Source organism: Engystomops pustulosus, chromosome 8 (assembly GCF_040894005.1).
Source record: "Engystomops pustulosus chromosome 8, aEngPut4.maternal, whole genome shotgun sequence".
In the NCBI taxonomy this organism is placed as follows: Eukaryota; Metazoa; Chordata; class Amphibia; order Anura; family Leptodactylidae; genus Engystomops; species Engystomops pustulosus.
The window spans coordinates 14589346-14609166 of record NC_092418.1 but is presented as its reverse complement, the minus strand read 5'-3'; the positions used below and the strand labels follow the sequence as shown (position 1 = coordinate 14609166).

The window sequence follows — 19821 nt, the reverse complement described above, 5'->3', positions numbered from 1 at the left end:
ACCACACCCAGGGTTGGAGAGAGAGAGGGAGAGGGGAAAACAATCAATTTTATGGATACACGGCATGCCTTCAGTTGATTATGAGCGTGCACAGGCAGAGACAGGTCTGCACGCTCTGCCTGTGCACATTGTATGATGTCATCAAGCTGCACCACTGCCGCATCATTCAGTGTGTGTGGGAAGAGCGCACGGATCAGTCTTTGCTTGGGCTTTTGCAGTGGAAGCAACAGAGCGGATGAGGATCAGTACAGATTTTTTTTGTAAGGGGCCCTGTGTTTTAGTGATGACAGGAGACTGCTGGATATTTTATTAATGAACGGGGCTGCTGGACATTTGATTAATGAGGGAGGCTGCTGGACCTTTTATTAATGAGGGGGGCTGCTGGACCTTTTATTAATTAGGGAGGCTGTTGGACATTTTATTAATGAGAGGGGGCTGCAGGACATTTTATTAATGAGGGAGCATGCTGGACATTTTATTAATGAGGAAGGCTGCTGTACATTTTATTAATAAGGGGGGCTGCTGGACATTTTATTAATTAGGGAGCAGTCTGGACATTTTATTAATTAGGGAGCATGCTGGACATTTTATTAATGAGGGAGGCTGCTGGACCTTTTATTAATGAGGGGGGCTGCTGGACATTTTATTAATTAGGGAGGCTGCTGGACATTTTATTAATGAGGGAGGCTGCTGGACATTTTATTAATGAGGGAGGCTTCTGGACATTTTATTAATAAGGGAGCATGCTGGACATTTTATTAATGAGGAAGGCTGCTGGACATTTTATTAATTAGGGAGGCTGCTGGACATTTTATTAATGAGGGAGGCTGCTGGACATTTTATTAATAAGGGAGCATGCTGGACATTTTATCAATGAGGGAGGCTGCTGGACATTTTATGCGTGTAGGGGTGGCTGCTCTATAAATGGTGTATGAAAGAGATCCCGGCACTCGTCAAATACGTGCAAAACTATTTTTATTGTAAGTCCAACTTACAGCATGCTGTACAGGGACACAAGATAATTTTGTGTCCCTGCATAGCATGCTGTTAGTTGGACTTACCATAAAAATCGTTTTGCACGTATTTGATGAGTGCCGGGATCTCTTTCATAATCTGTATTGAGGCTAAGGCCATAACCGGAGCACCGCAACCTACGGGGTGCCGTCCATTTACTATTTTGTTCTATAAATGGTGTATGACTATGGTGCTTTCAGTATAATTCTGTGTGGCATATATGTGCATTCTCAAGTGTAATGTGCAGGATTAGGGTGGCAGTGAGAGTTTATGTATATTGGGCCCTGATCCAAAGTTTGCACCAAAGCCCACTGAAGTCTTGTTAGACCACTGACCAGGACCAGTAGAGCCATGATGTTTTGGGGCCCACAGTGGGGATCTTCACAGATTGGTCTTCACTCAATGTTTTGTAGATCATGAAACTGCAAATAGGGGGTCACATTATGGAGATCTCCATTATGCTCTATTAAGTTGTATATCTAGAACTTGAAAACACAGAGCGAATCTTATACACAGGTAGAGAAATGTATTTATATTCTTGTCACAGAACACACAAATAAAATGAACATACATTGACCTTACACACGCAGGAGATCTGCAGGACATTAAAGGGCCAGCAGGTCCTATAAATAGGGTAAATAGCGAGGTGTACACTGCCACCTATTGATGTTTTATAGCAATACACGCACTAAGCTGACTTATTCCAATTCCAACTTAATCAATCAAAAGTGTATGGCCAGCTGAAAGTTGTCCAAGGGGTCGTCTGGGGTCATAATTCTGAACCTTCAGGCTGTTCTTCATATATTTTGTTTTGGAAGGGAGATTTGTGGGTCAACCCAAAAAAAGTCCAAGTTTCAAGCCAGAGGTTGTGAACGAGTGGCTGTCCACCATAATATTGTGAAACTGAACTTTTACAGGATTTTCTGGTGGACCAATCCAGCACATGCTATGACTGACTACATATTTTGGATAATTGGTCACAACAGCGGGGTCTGTTATTGTCCCATGACGTGCACATAGCAGTCCCTAAAAGAATAGTCCAATATAGAAGCAGTTTCCTATTTACACAAGTCTTATGGAAGTCTACAGGCAGTGCTCCAGACAAGTACAGTCCACCCGCTCCACTGAGCCATGAAGGGAGGAGGCATCAGCTATGGTTAAGACGGTTCCTCTCGGCAAGCCTTTCCCAGTGGCAATGCTAGAGACTTCTCCAGGTGCCAAGGCTCTATTCCACATAGCAAATCCTGCCAATTGTCCAACAAAAGCTTCTGAGCTATCAAAACCACCACCCAAGGTGTCCTGCTCTTGGCCAAGAACCAAGGATCCTCCAGGAGGTATCTCATAACCTTTCTGAAATCTGGAACCTGTAGAAATTAACCTGCGGTCAACATAGAACCAGTATTTGCCTTGGATGGAGGACCAAATGAAGCAGGTATGGTGCCAGCTGCCATCTGCCAGAGGGACAATGGGGAGTTCACGGAAGGCCGGGTCTCCGATGACAAAGTGAAGAGAGTCATAGGTTGCTCCATGTCTACCATGAAGAACCAGCTTGTTGTCGTTCTCTTCTGTTGCATATGAGAGGATTGTGCCCACGTAGCTTACGTTAGTCTTCACCCAACTGCAGATGGAGAGTTCGTGCAAAGGTTCCTTCAACTCTTTTGCGAATGTTGCATAGTTCTCGGTGGAGGAAGTCGGGAAAATAAGCATGGAGTCCACATTACAGACTGCAACAAAGAAAGAGAAGAAGAAAACAAGTAAGTTTACCTTCATATGTGGCCATGGTCATGGCTTGTGCTACCATGAGGGATCTGGCTGACAGTTAAGAACAAAAATAAGAAGGATCTAACAACATTTTGAAGAAGATAATCCCTAGGAGTTACACAGTAAGTAAGACTATACAGACCCCCGACCACTCCAATTAAGAAACCCTTCTCGTTTTTCTTCATCACCTCTAGGCACAACCCACTGGACCTTGGCTTTCAGGGAGGACTTTCCTCAAATGCATCTCACGCATCTGTGTAGGCCCTGGAGACTAGGGGGACCCCACACAGTGGTAGGATGCAATTTCACTGGAAGCAGCTTCTGTTCCCCTTGGTCTTGACCAAAAGGAGGAAAGCACTTTGGACAGAGTCATGCCACTCAAAAATATGAAGCATCGCATTAAGGGGCAACTTTGCTTGTAGTCCTCAAAATGCCAACCCACATTTGTTGGCACTAGTTATTTGGTGATGTCTGGTGACATGACCTGGTAAATAGGATGTGTCCTCAATAGAGATGAGCGAACATACTCGTCCGAGCTTGATGCTCATTCGAGCATTAGCGTACTCGAAACTGCTCGTTGCTCGGACGAATACTTCGCCCGCTCGAGAAAATGGCAGCTCCCGCCGTTTTGCTTTTTGGCGGCCAGAAACAGAGCCAATCACAAGCCAGGAGACTCTGCACTCCACCCAGCATGACGTGGTACCCTTACACGTCGATAGCAGTGGTTGGCTGGCCAGATCAGGTGACCCTGGGATAGACTAGCCGCTGGCCGTAATGCTCGGATCATTCTGTCTCTGGATGCCGCTAGGGAGAGAGCTGCTGCTGGTCAGGGAAAGCGTTAGGGTGTTCTATTAGCTTACTGTTAGGCAGGAGTGATTCAACAAGAACCCAACAGCCCTTCTTAGGGCTACAATAACGTTATACTTTTTTTTTTTGTTTGCTTGTGGCTGGGCTTGCTGGCACTAGTAGTGCAGCTAGTACCATATTGTGAGGAATTTGCAGGAGGACTTGCTACCGTTGTGTTTAGCTCTTAGTGACACACATATCCACCTCAAACACCAAAGTGGGAAAATTTAGTAGGGGTTGGATTTCAATTAGGCACAGTCTGCCATTTACTTTTTATTTTACGTTTATTTTTTCATAACTCAGCGTCATCTCATCAGTGTGCTTTCATACTTGGCTAGAAAATAGCCATAGGAGAATCTAAACGGCTTACTTACGCCTACAGTAGCGTTATATATATTTGATTTCTGGTTGATCTGCTGGTGGCTGTCCTTGCTGCAGTGCATATACTAGCCAATTGTCAGGAATTTGGAGTGAGACTTGCGACCGCTGTGTTTAGCGCTTAGTGACGCACATATCCATCGCAAAGACCGAAGTGGGAAAATTTATTAGGGGTTGGATTTCAATTAGGCACAGTCTGGCAGTTTCTTTTTATTTTACGTTTATTTTTTCATAACTCAGTGTCATCTCATCTGGCATAGTAGTGTGCTTTCATACTTGGCTAGAAAATAGCCATAGCAATAGGATAGCATCGTTTGGTTTTAAAAACTAAAAAACGCAAAAAAAAGAAAAAAAAAACACAAAAAAACACAAAAAAAACTAAAAAAAAAATTAAAGTTATAACTTTCATTTTCAAAATGTTTAACCCGAGGGCTAGGGGTAGAGGATGAGGGCGGGGACGTGGGCGTCCAACTACTGCAGGGGTCAGAGGCCGTGGTCCTGGGTGGGGTGAGACACCACCTGCTGATGAGGGAGCAGGGGAACGCCGCAGAGCTACACTCCCTAGGTTCATGTCTGAAGTTACTGGGACTCGTGGTAGAGCACTGTTGAGGCCAGAACAGTGCGAACAGGTGATGTCGTGGATTGCCGACAATGCTTCGAGCAATTTGTCCACCAGTCAGTCTTCCACGCAGTCCACCCATGTCACCGAAATCCCCACTCCTCCAGCTCCTGCACCTCAGCCTCCTCCCCCCCAGTCTGCCCCCTCCCAGGAAAATTTGGCATTTGAACCGGCATACTCTGAGGAACTGTTTTCTGGACCCTTCCCACAGTCACAAACCACTTGTCCGGTTGCTGCTGAGCAATTTTCCGATGCCCAGGTTTTCCACCAGTCGCAGTCTGTGGGTGATGATGACCTTCTTGACGTAGTGGAAGTGTGTAAAGAGGTGTCCGACGATGAGGAGACACGGTTGTCAGACAGTGGTGAAGTTGTTGTCAGGGCAGGAAGTCCGAGGGGGGAGCAGACTGAGGGATCGGAGGATGATGAGGTGACAGACCCAAGCTGGGTTGATAGGCCGGGTGAACACAGTGCTTCTGAGACGGAGGAGAGTCCTCGACCAGAACAGGTTGGAAGAGGCAGTGGTGGGGCCAGACGGAGAGGCAGGGCCAGAGCAGGTGCATCAGCGCCAAATGTGTCACGTAGTGAAGTTCCCGTGGCGAGGGCTCCCACGGCGAGGGCTAGATTTTCAGAAGTCTGGAGGTTCTTTAAGGAAACACCGGATGACCGACGGACTGTGGTGTGCAACTTTTGCCAAACCAGGATCAGCAGGGGTTCCACCACTACTAGCTTAACTACCACCAGTATGCGCAGGCATATGAATGCTAAACACCCCACTCAGTGGCACCAAGCCTGTTCACCTCCGGCCGTGCACACCACTGCTCCTTCCCCTGTTTCAGCTGATAGTCAGCCCCCTGCCCAGGACCCTGGCACAAAAACCCCATCGTCGCCTCCACGATCCTCCACAGCATCCACCAGCGTTCAGCTCTCCATACCCCAGACGCTGGAGCGGAAAAGGAAATATAGTGCAACCCACCCGCACGCCCAAGCCCTTAATGTCCACATCTCCAGATTGCTTAGCCTGGAGATGCTGCCCTATAGGCTAGTAGAGACCGAGGCCTTTCGCAACCTCATGGCGGCGGCCGCCCCTCGGTATTCGGTCCCCAGCCGCCACTACTTTTCCCGATGTGCCGTCCCAGCCCTGCACCAGCACGTGTCAGACAACATCATCCGTGCCAACTGACCAACGCCGTTTCTGACAAGGTCCACCTGACCACGGACACGTGGACGAGTGCTGCCGGGCAGGGCCACTATATATCGCTGACGGCACATTGGGTTAACTTGGTGGAGGCTGGGACCGAGTCTGACCCTGCGGCTGGTCATATACTGCCGACGCCGAGGATTGCGGGGCCTACCTCGGTCCAGGTGTTTCAGGCCTACTATGCCTCCTCCTCCTCCCACCCCTCCTCCACCTCCTCCTCCGAACTACCATCCGTGGGCATGGCACCATCAGTCGCTAGCTCTAGGCACAGCAGCAGTGCTGTCGCTAAGCGACAGCAGGCGGTGCTCAAACTGCTGAGCCTAGGCGATAAAAGGCATACCGCCCAAGAGCTATTACAGGGCATCACGGCGCAGACTGATCTGTGGCTGGCACCGCTGAACCTGAAGCCAGGCATGGTTGTGTGTGACAACGGCCGTAACCTGGTGGCGGCTCTGCAACTCAGCAGACTGACACATGTGCCATGCCTGGCCCATGTGTTAAATCTGATAGTTCAGCGTTTCCTCAAGACATACCCCAATCTGTCTGATTTGCTCACGAAGGTGCGCCGCATCTGTGCGCATTTCAGGAAGTCCAGCACAGATGCTGCCACTCTCAGGGCAGCGCAGCACCGCCTCCAACTGCCCGCTCACCGACTGTTGTGCGACGTGCCCACGAGGTGGAATTCAACACTGACCATGTTATCCAGAGTTTACCAGCAGCGCAGAGCGATTGTAGACTGCCAGATGTCAACTTCCACCAGAACTGGTAGTCAGGTCAGTCAGCTTCCTCAAGTCTACAATGAGGAGTGGACGTGGATGTCTGATATCTGTCAGGTGCTGAGTAACTTTGAGGAGTCAACACAGATGGTCAGTGGCGATGCCGCCATCATCAGCCTCACCATCCCGCTGCTTGGCCTGTTGAAAAACTCTCTGATCAGCATGAAGTCGGAAGCTTTGCGCTCGTCACAAGAGACGGGGGAAGAAGATTCCCTTGTTGATAGCCAAAGCACCCTTAGGTCTGTTTCTCAGCGCATATCGGAGGAGGTGGAGGAGGAGGAGGAGGAAGAGGAGGAGAATGTTGGCGAGACACAAGAGGGGACCATTGTTGAGTCCTTCACTGTTCAGCGTGTATGGGCAGAAGAAGAGGAGTTGGAGGAGTTGGAGGAGGAGGAAATGGACAGTCAGGCCAGTGAGGGGAGTGAATTCTTACGCGTTGGTACTCTGGCGCATATGGCAGATTTCATGCTAGGCTGCCTATCCCGTGACCCTCGCGTTCAAAGAATTTATTCCAGCACCGATTACTGGGTATTCACTCTCCTGGACCCACGGTACAAGCAAAATCTTTCCACTCTCATCCCTGCAGAGGAAAGGAGTGTGAGAATGCATGAATACCAGCAGGCCCTGGTGCACAAGCTGAAACAGTATTTCCCTTCTGACAGCGCTAGCGGCAGAGTGCGTAGTTCTGCGGGACAAGTAGCGAGGGAGAGTAGGCGAGCAGGCAGCTTGTCCAGCACTGGCAAGGGTACGCTTTACAAGGCTTTTGCCAGCTTTATGTCACCCCAGCAAGACACTGTCACCTGTCCCCAGTCTCGGCAGAGTAGGGCTGATCTTTACAGAAAGATGGTGAGGGAGTACGTAGCTGACCATACCATCGTCCTAAATGATCACACAGCTCCCTACAACTACTGGGTTTCAAAGCTGGACATGTGGCACGAACTGGCGCTGTACGCCTTGGAGGTTCTTGCCTGCCCTGCCGCTAGCGTGTTGTCCGAGCGGGTTTTCAGTGCAGCTGGTGGCATCATCACCGATAAGCGTACACGCCTGTCGACTGACAGCGCTGACGGGCTGACGCTTATTAAGATGAATAAAGCCTGGATTTCTCATAATTTCCAATCTCCACCAGGTGAAGGAAGCTCAACCTGAATAATTTATCCACTCCTCCTCTTCCTCATTTTCCTCCTTCTCCTCCTCTTTGTACAGTAAAGCAGAGGAAACTGGCTATTTTTTGACAGGGCCCACTGGCTCTTGCTATAGTACTTCATGCATTTAATTTTTCTGGAGGGCCACCTACCCGGTCCTCTGTTTTAAACAATTTTTGGGACTGCCACATACAGGCACTCAATCTATTCAATTTTTCTGGAGGGCCACCTACCTGCTCCTCTGGTTTGAAAACTTTTTTGGACTGCCACATACAGGCACTCAATCTATTTCATTTTTCTGGAGGGCCACCTACCTGCTCCTCTGGTTTGAAAACTTTTTTGGACTGCCACATACAGGCACTCAATCTATTTCATTTTTCTGGAGGGCCACCTACCTGCTCCTCTGGTTTGAAAACTTTTTTGGACTGCCACATACAGGCACTCAATCTATTTCATTTTTCTGGAGGGCCACCTACCTGCTCCTCTGGTTTGAAAACTTTTTTGGACTGCCACATACAGGCACTATCCAAATTAAATTGTCTCCATAGCAGCCTCCACACGTTGTCTCCATTGCTACCTCCAAAAGTCCTCCATATAGCTGCCTCCATACATCGTCCCCTTATCAAACGAGGTGTGTCAGGCAGAAATTTGGGTTGTTTTCATGGATTCCACATCAAAGTTGTTAACTTTGTCGCCACCCTGCTGTGTAATCCACAAAATATACTGGCAAACTTTTATCATTTACCAATATTATTTCAGCGCTTCTTGCGCATCTGTTTACATTCCCCTCACCCGGCATATCCTAAACTTATAAGAACGCTACTACACTTGATCTTATACAAAAGGTTCTTAGAAGTGCTGTTTGGGGAGTAGCCTAGAGACAGGGGCTTGGATTGGCGAAAGCTCACCTGGCAGCGGAGCGCCAGCTCCATGCGCATCATGCGCTTCTTGCGCATCTGTTTACATTCCCCTCACCCGCCATATCCCAAACTTATAAGAACGCTACTACACTTAACTTGGTGCAGGCTGGGACCGAGTCTGACCCTGGGGCTGGTCATATACTGCCGACGCAGAGGATTGCGGGGCCTACCTCGGTCCAGGTCTCAAAGGCCTAGTATACCTCCTCCTCCTCCCACCCCTCCTCCACCTCCTCCGAATTACCATCCGTGGCCATGGCGCCATCAGTCGGTAGCTCTAGGCACAGCAGCAGTGCCGTCGCTAAGGGACAGCAGGCGGTGCTCAAACTGCTGAGCCTAGGCGATAAAAGGCACACCGCCCAAGAGCTATTACAGGGCATTCCACATCAAACTTGTTAACTTTGTCGCCACCGTGCTGTGTAAGCCACAAAATATACTGGCAAACTTTTATCATTTACCGATATTATTTCAGCGCTTCTTGCGCATCTGTTTACATTCCCCTCACCCGCCATATCCCAAACTTATAAGAACGCTACTACACTTGATCTTATACAAAAGGTTCTTAGAAGTGCTGTTTGGGGAGTAGCCTAGAGACAGGGGCTTGGATTGGCGAAAGCTCGCCTGGCAGCGGAGCGCCAGCTCCATGCCAAGATCCAACTAACAGTTTTAACTGCAGCACCTTTAATCTACTACTAGTTCACTGCCTCCATACATGGTCCCCTTATCAAACGAGCTGTGTCAGGCAGAATTTTGGGTTGTTTTCATGGCTTCCATGTTAACTTTGTCGCCACCCTGCTGTGTAATCCACAAAATATACTGGCAAACTTTTATCATGTACCGATATTATTTGAGCGCTTCTTGCTCACCTCCTTTGGTTCCTCTCTGCCACCCATTGGTTTGAAGCCTGAGTCCATTTAGAGTATGTTGCCATGCCACTCTCTAGCCTGCTGCCGCTGCCTCTGCATGCCGTCCCCTATAGTGTCAGGGTCAATTATTGGATGTTTTAGATGCTATCTAGCCTCATTCTGTCACTCTGTCATGGCCATGCTGTTGCCCATAATTTTGGCATAATGGTGCGATTAAGCAGCCTCAGAGGCATCCATGCATGCTGCCCCTGCTGTTTCCTGTCCATTTCCGTGGTGTTTCCATCCTTTTCTGAGGTTCCCAGGTGTTTGGCCAAGCTTCCCTGTGCAGAGCCTTGGTCCCCTTGAAAAATGCTCGAGTCTCCCATTGACTTCAATGGGACTCGTTATTCGAGACGAGCACTCGAGCATCGGGAAAAGTTCGTCTCGAATAACGAGTACACGAGCATTTTAGTGCTCGCTCATCTCTAGTCCTCAAGTATTAATAATTATGATCTAGGGCAGTGGTGGCGAACCTATGGCAAGGGTGCCAGAGGTGGCACTCAGAGCCCTTTCTGTGGGCACCCAGGCCATTGCCCAGAACACCAGACTGGACACAAAGAAAGGACACAGGACTGCTTCATGCAAAAGATGCTGCTTTCAGTCAGGAAGAGGAAGAAGGAGTAGACAGGGCCTCCTGCTGGCACCACGATTCTCTGTGTACAGGGGGACACTGGAAACAAGCTACAATTATGCTAATTTCCCATCTTGTCCGTAGAAGGCCAATATGATCAAAAGTTGTTGAAGAATAGGGAGCAATAAGTTACTGCTTTAATTTTTGGTTGCAGTTTGGGCACTCGGCGGCTAAAAGGTTTGCCATCACTGATCTACGGTATGGGGTCTGAGATATCAAACTTATATTTTGAGGTCTGGGTTCTACCTTTTTGTTTATATCTCCGCAGTAAATGGTGGCTTCTATGCGAGTCTATGTACTTATGGGTACCCTCAAATTTACTAAAATGGTTCCCGCCCTCCCCTCTTTCCTAGTGTCTAAGCTCCACTATCTGAAATGAATGATCTTACGTGTTGCTGGGGTCTTGGTGGTCTTCTCTTCAGGTTCCGGAGCCTGTGTGACAAGAGGTGGTTTCCTAGTAGTAGCGAGCACATCTGGAGTCTTCTCTTCTCCGGGAGGTCCATCATCCTTTGCCAGATTTCCTTGTAAGGCAGATATCTGAATGTCATTGGGGTCATCCACTTCCTGGTCGTCATATTGGGTAGTTTTGTGGTAATTTTGTTGGAACTGTGTCACGCTTAGTGGTGCCCCTGTAGTTTGTAGACCAGTGTTCCTCTCTTCTTCTGATGGGCCCATTGTCCTGGTCTCCTCGCTACGTTGAGCTGCCATGGAGGACATCTTATTGATGGTGGTCATCAGGATCTGTTGCTCTTCATGTAGTTTCTTCCTCTGGTTATGTTTGGCCTGCAGCTTGACCATGCGTTGTTGGACAGTTTTCGGTCGGGGGTCACTCTGTGGTGGAGAATCTTGCCTCGTCTCAAGTTCTTCTTTTATTTCTTGTGCTGCCATCAAGGCGCTGGGTTGTAGGATCTCATTCTGGTGCATATTTTTCAGCTTCTTTTCCAGATCAGATATCTTAGTGCCTTGTCTTTCCAGAGACTCACGGAAGATCTCCATCCCCTTCTGCAGTGCGCTCTTGTCCTTCACCAGCTGGTAGATGATCCTCTTTTGGCTGCTGAGGGTTGTCGTCAGGTTGCCCATAGCCACATCTCTTACTTTGTTCTCCTTGGTCATCTGCTTGTTCCTCTCGGTCATGGCTTCCTCCAGGGCTGAAATCTTTAAGTCCATCTTGTTGGTTTTCTTCTGGATTTTCTTCAGCCAGAATTTGATGCCATTCAGCTCGTTCTGAGTCTCCTCATTGGTGGCGTTGAAGGCTTCAGCTTGTGATTGCAGCTTTTCATAAATGTTATGGAAACGGGCGTCAATGTTGTAGGAGATGTTGTAGTTTTCAGCAATTCCTTGTAGACGTGTCAAGGTTACTTCTTGAAAGCGGCGAAACTGCAAAGAAGCAGATTTCAGATCATCATATAATCCGTATACACCGGTCATCTGTATAAAAAATCTATAAAGGGAACCCATCAGCAGATATGACCATGCATACTGCAAGACAGTGTTAGGCATTGGGAAGTAAGTAAGTTACAAGTGGTCAGCTCTGACATATACAAATCAAATGTCATGTATGTACACAATGACTCCACCAACAGAATAGTGAGTGCAGCTCTGAAGTATAATACAGGATGTAACTCAGGATCAGTACAGGATAAGTAATGTCATGTATGTACACAGTGTCTGCACCAGCAGCAGAATAGTGAGTGCAGCTCTGTGGTATAATACAGGATGTAACTCAGGATCATTACAGGATAAGTAATGTCATGTATGTACACAGTGACTGCACCAGCAGCAGAATAGTGAGTGCAGCTCTGGGGTATAATACAGGATGTAACTCAGGATCAGTACAGGATAAGTAATGTCATGTATGTACACAGTGACTGCACCAGCAGCAGAATAGTGAGTGCAGCTCTGGAGTATAATACAGGATGTAACTCAGGATCAGTACAGGATAAGTAATGTCATGTATGTACACAGTGACTGTACCAGCAGCAGAATAGTGAGTGCAGCTCTGGGGTATAATACAGGATGTAACTCAGGATCAGTACAGGATAAGTAATGCCATGTATGTACACAGTGACTGCACCGGCGGCAGAATAGTGAGTGCAGCTCTGAGGTATAATACAGGATGTAACTCAGGATCAGTACAGGATAAGTAATGTCATGTATGTACACAGTGACTGCACCAGCAGCAGAATAGTGAGTGCAGCTCTGGGGTATAATACAGGATGTAACTCAGGATCAGTACAGGATAAGTAATGTCATGTATGTACACAGTGACTGCACCAGCAGCAGAATAGTGAGTGCAGCTCTGGAGTATAATACAGGATGTAACTCAGGATCAGTACAGGATAAGTAATGTCATGTATGTACACAGTGACTGCACCACCAGCAGAATAGTGAGTGTAGCTCTGGAGTATGATACAGGATGTAACTCAGGATCAGTACAGGATAAGTAATGTCATGTATGTACACAGTGACTGCACCAGCAGCAGAATAGTGAGTGCAGCTCTGGGGTATAATACAGGATGTAACTCAGGATCAGTACAGGATAAGTAATGTCATGTATATACACAGTGACTGCACCAGCAGCAGAATAGTGAGTGCAGCTCTGGGGTATAATACAGGATGTAACTCAGGATCAGTACAGGATAAATAATGTCATGTATGTACACAGTGACTGCACCAGCAGCAGAATAGTGAGTGCAGCTCTGGGGTATAATACAGGATGTAACTCAGGATCAGTACAGGATAAGTAATGCCATGTATGTACACAGTGACTGCACCAGCAGCAGAATAGTGAGTGCAGCTCTGGAGTATAATACAAGATGTAACTCAGGAACAGTACAGGATAAGTAATGTCATGTATGTACACAGTGACTGCACCAGCAGCAGAATAGTGAGTGCAGCTCTGGAGTATAATACAAGATGTAACTCAGGATCAGTACAGGATAAGTAATGTCATGTATGTACACAGTGACTGCACCAGCAGCAGAATAGTGAGTGCAGCTATGGAGTATTATACAGGATAGATGGCATCAGTAATATCATATATGGTCACATCGGGGAAGATTTGCTGGTTCTGTGGGTCTAAAAACCTCCCACAGGGATTAATCCTGGATGATAAATTTGGTGTCTTAACACTTTCTATTCTAGTTTGTTTGCCACCTGTTAGTTACTTTGTGCCAAAATACCCATATACCTCCAGTACTATAAAAAGGTGTCTGTACCCTATAAAGACCCAAAACGTCCCTCAGCTGTGATCCCAATATTAGATATACTAAACCTGGTGAGGCGAGACCCTGATCTGTCTGGAGATTTGGGGGTCCTGGCTGCTGAGTTATATAGTCACCTTCTCCTGGATATTACCACGGACCCCCCATTCTCCTGCTTGTGACCCCCGCACTTCTTGTTAGTAGGGTGCCCCTTTAAAGTGACCCTATTTGTCACTGCTCCTCCTCACCTGTTCCTCCAGGCGTCTGAACCTCTCGAAGAAAGGCTTCCGCTGCTCCAGAAGACGGGTCTGCTCCGGGAAGACCCCCGGAAGGCACAAGACGGAGAAGACCAGGAGAGACCTGCACATGGCTGCACCTGCCATCATCATCATCAATGTAAGAGAACGGCACAAAGGTCCAAACCCTCAGCGATGTCCTAGTGAAGCTCCGCCCACTACGCCATAGTCCTTTGTGTCGCCCCTGTCCTTGTATTTTACCCTTCTTGTTCCCTGCGCCTCTGCTGCCTCGTCCCCCGTCCTCCTGCTCACGTCTCCTCTTCCTACTCCCCCCCGACCGCCTCCAGCCACAAATAGATGAGTTCTGCAGCCTCCACCACAAGCCCCAAAGAGCCAATTTTAGCCGCTAGAAGAGTCTCCAGAAAAAAGTGATATTTATGGGAGACCAAGAAAGTGACTGCAGGAGGTCAGACTTATTTATGTCTCCTACAGACTCCAAGATGTCATCACTGCAAGTCCCCGAATATACCGCACCATACATGATATATATTACATATATACTATGTACCACCACACCCACCTGTCATATGTCATACCTGATGTATACTTACATACCGCAGGGGGGCCGTATTATAGTAGTTATATTCCTGTACATAGGGGGCAGTATTATAGTAATTATATTCCTGTACACAGAGGGCAGTATTATAGTAGTTATATTCTTGTACATAGGGGGCAGTATTATAGTAGTTATATTCCTGTACATAGGAGTCGGTATTATAGTAGTTATAGTCCTGTACATAGAGGGCAGTATTATAGTAGTTATATTCCTGTACATAGGGGGAAGTATTATAGTAGTTATATTCCTGTACATAGGAGTCGGTATTATAGTAGTTATAGTCCTGTACATAGAGGGCAGTATTATAGTAGTTATATTCCTGTACATAGGGGGTAGTATTATAGTAGTTATATTCTTGTACATAGGGGGCAGTATTATAGTAGTTATATTCCTGTACATAGGGGGCAGTATTATAGTAGTTATATTCCTGTACATAGGGGGCAGTATTATAGTAGTTATATTCTTGTACATAGGGGGCAGTATTATAGTAGTTATATTCCTGTACATAGCGGGCAGTATTATAGTAGTTATATTCCTGTACATAGGAGTCGGTATTATAGTAGTTATAGTCCTGTACACAGGGGGCAGTATTATAGTAGTTATATTCTTGTACATAGAGGGCAGTATTATAGTAGTTATATTCCTGTACATAGGGGGAAGTATTATAGTAGTTATATTCTTGTACATAGAGGGCAGTATTATAGTAGTTATATTCTTGTACATAGAGGGCAGTATTATAGTAGTTATATTCCTGTACATAGGGGGAAGTATTATAGTAGTTATATTCTTGTACATAGGGGGCAGTATTATAGTAGTTATATTCTTGTACATAGGGGGCAGTATTATAGTAGTTATATTCCTGTACATAGGGGGCCGTATTATAGTAGCTATATTCCTGTACATAGGGGGCAGTATTATAGTAGTTATATTCTTGTACATAGGGGGCAGTATTATAGTAGTTATATTCTTGTATATAGGGGGTAGTATTATAGTAGTTATATTCTTGTTTATAGGAGGCAGTATTATATTAGTTATATTCTTGTACATAGGGGGCAGTATTATATTAGTTATATTCTTGTACATAGGGGGCAGTATTATAGTAGTTATATTCCTGTACATAGGGGGCAGTATTATAGTAGTTATATTCTTGTACATAGGGGGTAGTATTATAGTAGTTATATTCTTGTACATAGGGGGCAGTATTATAGTAGTTATATTCTTCTACACAGGGGGCAGTATTATATTAGTTATATTCCTCTACACAGGGGGCAGTATTATAGTAGTTATATTCCTCTACACAGGGGGCAGTATTATAGTAGTTATTTTCCTGTACATAGGGGGCAGTATTATAGTAGTTATTTTCCTGTACATAGGGGGCAGTATTATAGTAGTTATTTTCCTGTACGTAGGGGGCAGTATTATAGTAGTTATTTTCCTGTACATAGGGGGCAGTATTATAGTAGTTATTTTCCTGTACATAGGGGGCAGTATTATAGTAGTTATATTCTTGTACATAGAGGGCAGTATTATAGTAGTTATATTCTTGTACATAGGGGGCAGTATTATAGTAGTTATAATCCTCTACACAGGGGGCAGTATTATAGTAGTTATATTCCTGTACATAGGGGGCAGTATTATAGTAGTTATATTCTTGTACATAGGGAGCAGTATTATAGTAGTTATATCCCTGTACATAGGGGGCAGTATTATAGTAGTTATATTCTTGTACATAGGGGGCAGTATTATAGTAGTTATATTCCTGTACATAGGGGGCAGTATTATAGTAGTTATATTCTTGTACATAGGGGGCAGTATTATAGTAGTTATATTCCTGTACATAGGGGGCAGTATTATAGTAGTTATATTCTTGTACATAGGGGGCAGTATTATAGTAGTTATATTCCTGTACATATGGGGCAGTATTACAGTAGTTATATTCTTGTACATAGGGGGCAGTATTATAGTCGTTATATTCCTGTACATAGGGGGCAGTATTATAGTAGTTATATTCCTGTACATAGGGGGCAGTATTATAGTAGTTATATCCCTGTACATAGGGGGCAGTATTATAGTAGTTATATTCCTGTACATAGGGGGCAGTATTATAGTAGTTATATCCCTGTACATAGGGGGCAGTATTATAGTAGTTATATCCCTGTACATAGGGGGCAGTATTATAGTAGTTATATTCTTGTACATAGGGGGCAGTATTATAGTAGTTATATTCTTGTACATAGGGGGCAGTATTATAGTAGTTATATTCCTGTACATAGGGGGCAGTATTATAGCAGTTATATTCCTGTACATAGAGGGCAGTATTATAGTAGTTATATTCCTGTACATAGGGGGCAGTATTATAGTAGTTATATTCCTGTACATAGGGGGCAATTTTTATTGTAAAAACCAACAAAATACAATTAAACAAAATCATAAATACATTCTTCTGTATACACAATTAGGAATCAAACAAATATAAACTCAGAGTAAATGTAACTTAGAGTCCATAGCTGCTGCTGCTGGAAAGGAAAAAGTTAAATGTAAATTCAATATATATAGAAATTAAACACCAGATATATTCCCCCATAATTTCCTATTTCTCTGGTCTTTTCTGACTTCCAGTGATTTTATCCACCTTAGCTCAGACAATATTTGGGATACCACAGCCGTGTAGTTATAGTCCTCTCTGTGCAGGGACACCCGGGTTCTGGCATGCCAGTGGTAATACTTTATCACTGTTATTATGAGATACATGGTTCCCGGATCTATAATACCATCTGGAGATGGGACGCCATAGATGATCTCCGGGTACTGGAGGAATTGCAGCCTCGGGATGTTCAGCAGGTCAGATACTTCCTTTCCAGATCTTCCTCCCTCCCCAGCACTCAGAGATGAAATGCTCCATCGTCTCCTCCTGCTGACACCCCAGGGGACACTTCCTATCTGCCACACTCACAAACTTTAGGTTCCCTCTCACAAATAACTTCCCATGTAGTGACAACCAAGAGATATCAAACAACTTGGGGGGAAGTCGCTTCCCATTGAGGAACCTGAGACTCTTCTGTAAGGTGGTGGTCACACAGTCTCTTAGAGCAAGTGGTGAGTGGTAGAAAGCCCGACATATCCTAGTATAGAGATCTCTCCTGGTGTTACTGACAATGTAGGACTTCTCCAGCTTCCACATCCTGACACACTTCAGACCATATACCAGATACTGGGGGAGGAAGCCAGGAGTCCATCGGCCCCTCTTGAGACTGCCGCCTCGCACCCAAGACTCTGCAAAAGGCAATATCCAGTCCCTGACACTACTTACCCACAGGAGACCATTGTTTGAGTCCAGGCAACCAAAATTAACTTTCAGAAACATGGAGTCAAAGAAAACCCTTGGATTTAACATATCCAGCCCACCCTCTCTCCTCTGCAGGTAGGTGATCCCTCTTTTTACTGGGTTCAACCTGTTCCCCCATAAAAGTTGGAAGAACAGGCTAAAGAGCCTAGCGGAGAAAGATTCTGGCAAAGGAAAGACGACAGAGACGTAGAGGAAGACAGGGACCAGGTAAGTCTTCATCAGAGTAACCCTTTCTCTATAGGTCAGCCTCCAGTTCTTCCATCGCTGAACCTTTGCATTTCCGGTTTCCAACTTCTCTTCCCAATTTAGTTTGGCATTATCTTCCCTCCCAAATTTAACCCCAAGGATCTTAATATGGGTGGAGGCCTTGGCGAACTGTGGCAGATCAAAGCCAGGAGCAGCATCCAATGTCCAGAAAGCCTGACTCTTCTCAAGGTTGACCAGAGACCCGGAGGCCTCTGAGTAACTTCTGATGGCTGCAGACAACATCTCCACCTCACGAGGTTCAGATATCACCACAGTGACATCATCCGCGTAGGCGACTACCTTCAAAGGCAAGCAATGGGGGACCGGCACCCCCCGAAAGTCACACCGCTGCAGTGATCGCAGAAACAAGTCTATGGCAAACACATACAGCAGTGGACTCAGGGGGCAGCCCTGTCGTACCCCCGCCTCTACTTCAAAAGTGTCCCCCTGCCAACCATTGATCAGAGGAAAGCTCTTCGCCTCTCTATACAAAGTTCTTAGCCAATCTATAAATTGTCCCGGAATACCGTACTTTGATAAAGTGGCCCATAGATAATCGTGATCAACCCTGTCAAAGGCTTTAGCCTGGTCCAGACCTACAACATATCTCCCACACCTCAGAGCTTTACATCTCTCAAACATCTCCCTTATCGAGATGACTGCTCCAGAGATGTTCCGCCCTCTTACTGTGCCGTACTGAGAGCCTGCCAACAGTGCCGGGGACAAACAGACTAATCTAGAGAATAGAATTTTTGCCAGAATTTTCCTGTCGACATTCAAGAGGGCGATCGGCCTCCAGTTCTTGATGTCACTAGGCTCCTTACCTTTGGACAGCAGAATAAGGGAGGACACTCTCATGGATGGAGGCATCAGGTGATTTTCTAGACAATTAGTAAACACATCCACAAGGATCGGGGCTAAGAGGTCTCTGAACTTCTTATAGAATTCAGCTGTTATCCCATCAGGACCTGGTGCCTTCTTCAGGTGTAACTTATCAATGGCCTCTTTAACCTCCTCCTCTGTTATTCCTGCTGTCAAAGGAGAGAGATCCAAATCTTTAGTGTCAGGACCTGGAGTTGCCTCCAAGAATTGAGCCATTTTATCCTTATCCAAAACCTTCTTCTGAAATAACTCGGCATAGTAGGATCTCACCACCCCCAGGATACCCTCCCGAGATTCCTGCAAAACTCCCTGGGAGTCAGTGAGACCTGTGATTGATTTCTTAGCCACACGTTCCCGGCAACTCTCATATGGATCTGGCGTGACTACGTTTCCATAGTCACGCTCCACAACCAGGGACGTGTAGCGGCTGTACTGATACTGCTTTATTTCAGACTTCAGTCGGTCAATCTTTTGTTTTTCATCCCCACCCGCCGAATACAGTGACTCCAATTCTCTCCGCAGCTTGAGATACTGGCTGTACTTACTCTTCCCCTTCTTTACTGACAGTCTCTTTAAGAGGAACCTGATCTCCTCCTTGACGTTCTCCCACCAGTCAGATGTATGATTATAGAAATCCACTCTCTCCAATTCCCCCTGTATAAGAGAGTGGACTTGTTCCTGGACAAAAACCTCTTCTAATAGGGCAGAATTTAGTCTCCACAAGCCTCTTCCTATATCTGGACGTTCTGTATTACCCAAGTAGAAGTATAGGGCCAGGTGATCCGAGTATGGGACAGACTTCTCACTTCTATCCCCAATGACCTCCGAGGAACTCACCAGCGCCAGGTCTATTCTGCTATACCTCCCAGCACAGGAGTAGGTAAATTTGGGTTTTCTGCCACCCTGCACAAAGACATCAGATAAACCTGACTGTGTTATAATACCATTTAAGACCTTAGAGTCCCTAGCAAGAGGTCTACCAGTGGGTCTGTCACTCAATGTCCTAGTGGCGTTGAAATCACCCGCCATGATGACTGGGAGAGATGTAAATAAATAGGGCTTCACCTCATTAAATAGATTGACTCTGTCAGTCACTGTCTGTGGA

General features: G+C 46.1%; 1 protein-coding gene across 1 annotated transcript; it reads right to left on the bottom strand.

Annotated features, from left to right (window-relative positions):
* Window positions 1-1818: 1818 nt before the first annotated feature.
* On the bottom strand, window positions 1819-13939 carry PTX4 (pentraxin 4). The gene is made up of 3 exons (XM_072119810.1): window positions 13639-13939; window positions 10577-11564; window positions 1819-2738 (listed from the first exon to the last, which is right to left on the bottom strand). The coding sequence occupies exons 1-3, from the start codon at window positions 13780-13782 to the stop codon at window positions 2098-2100; spliced, it is 1773 nt and encodes a 590-aa protein (XP_071975911.1). The 5' UTR covers window positions 13783-13939; the 3' UTR covers window positions 1819-2097.
* Between the last annotated feature and the right edge of the window lie 5882 nt (window positions 13940-19821).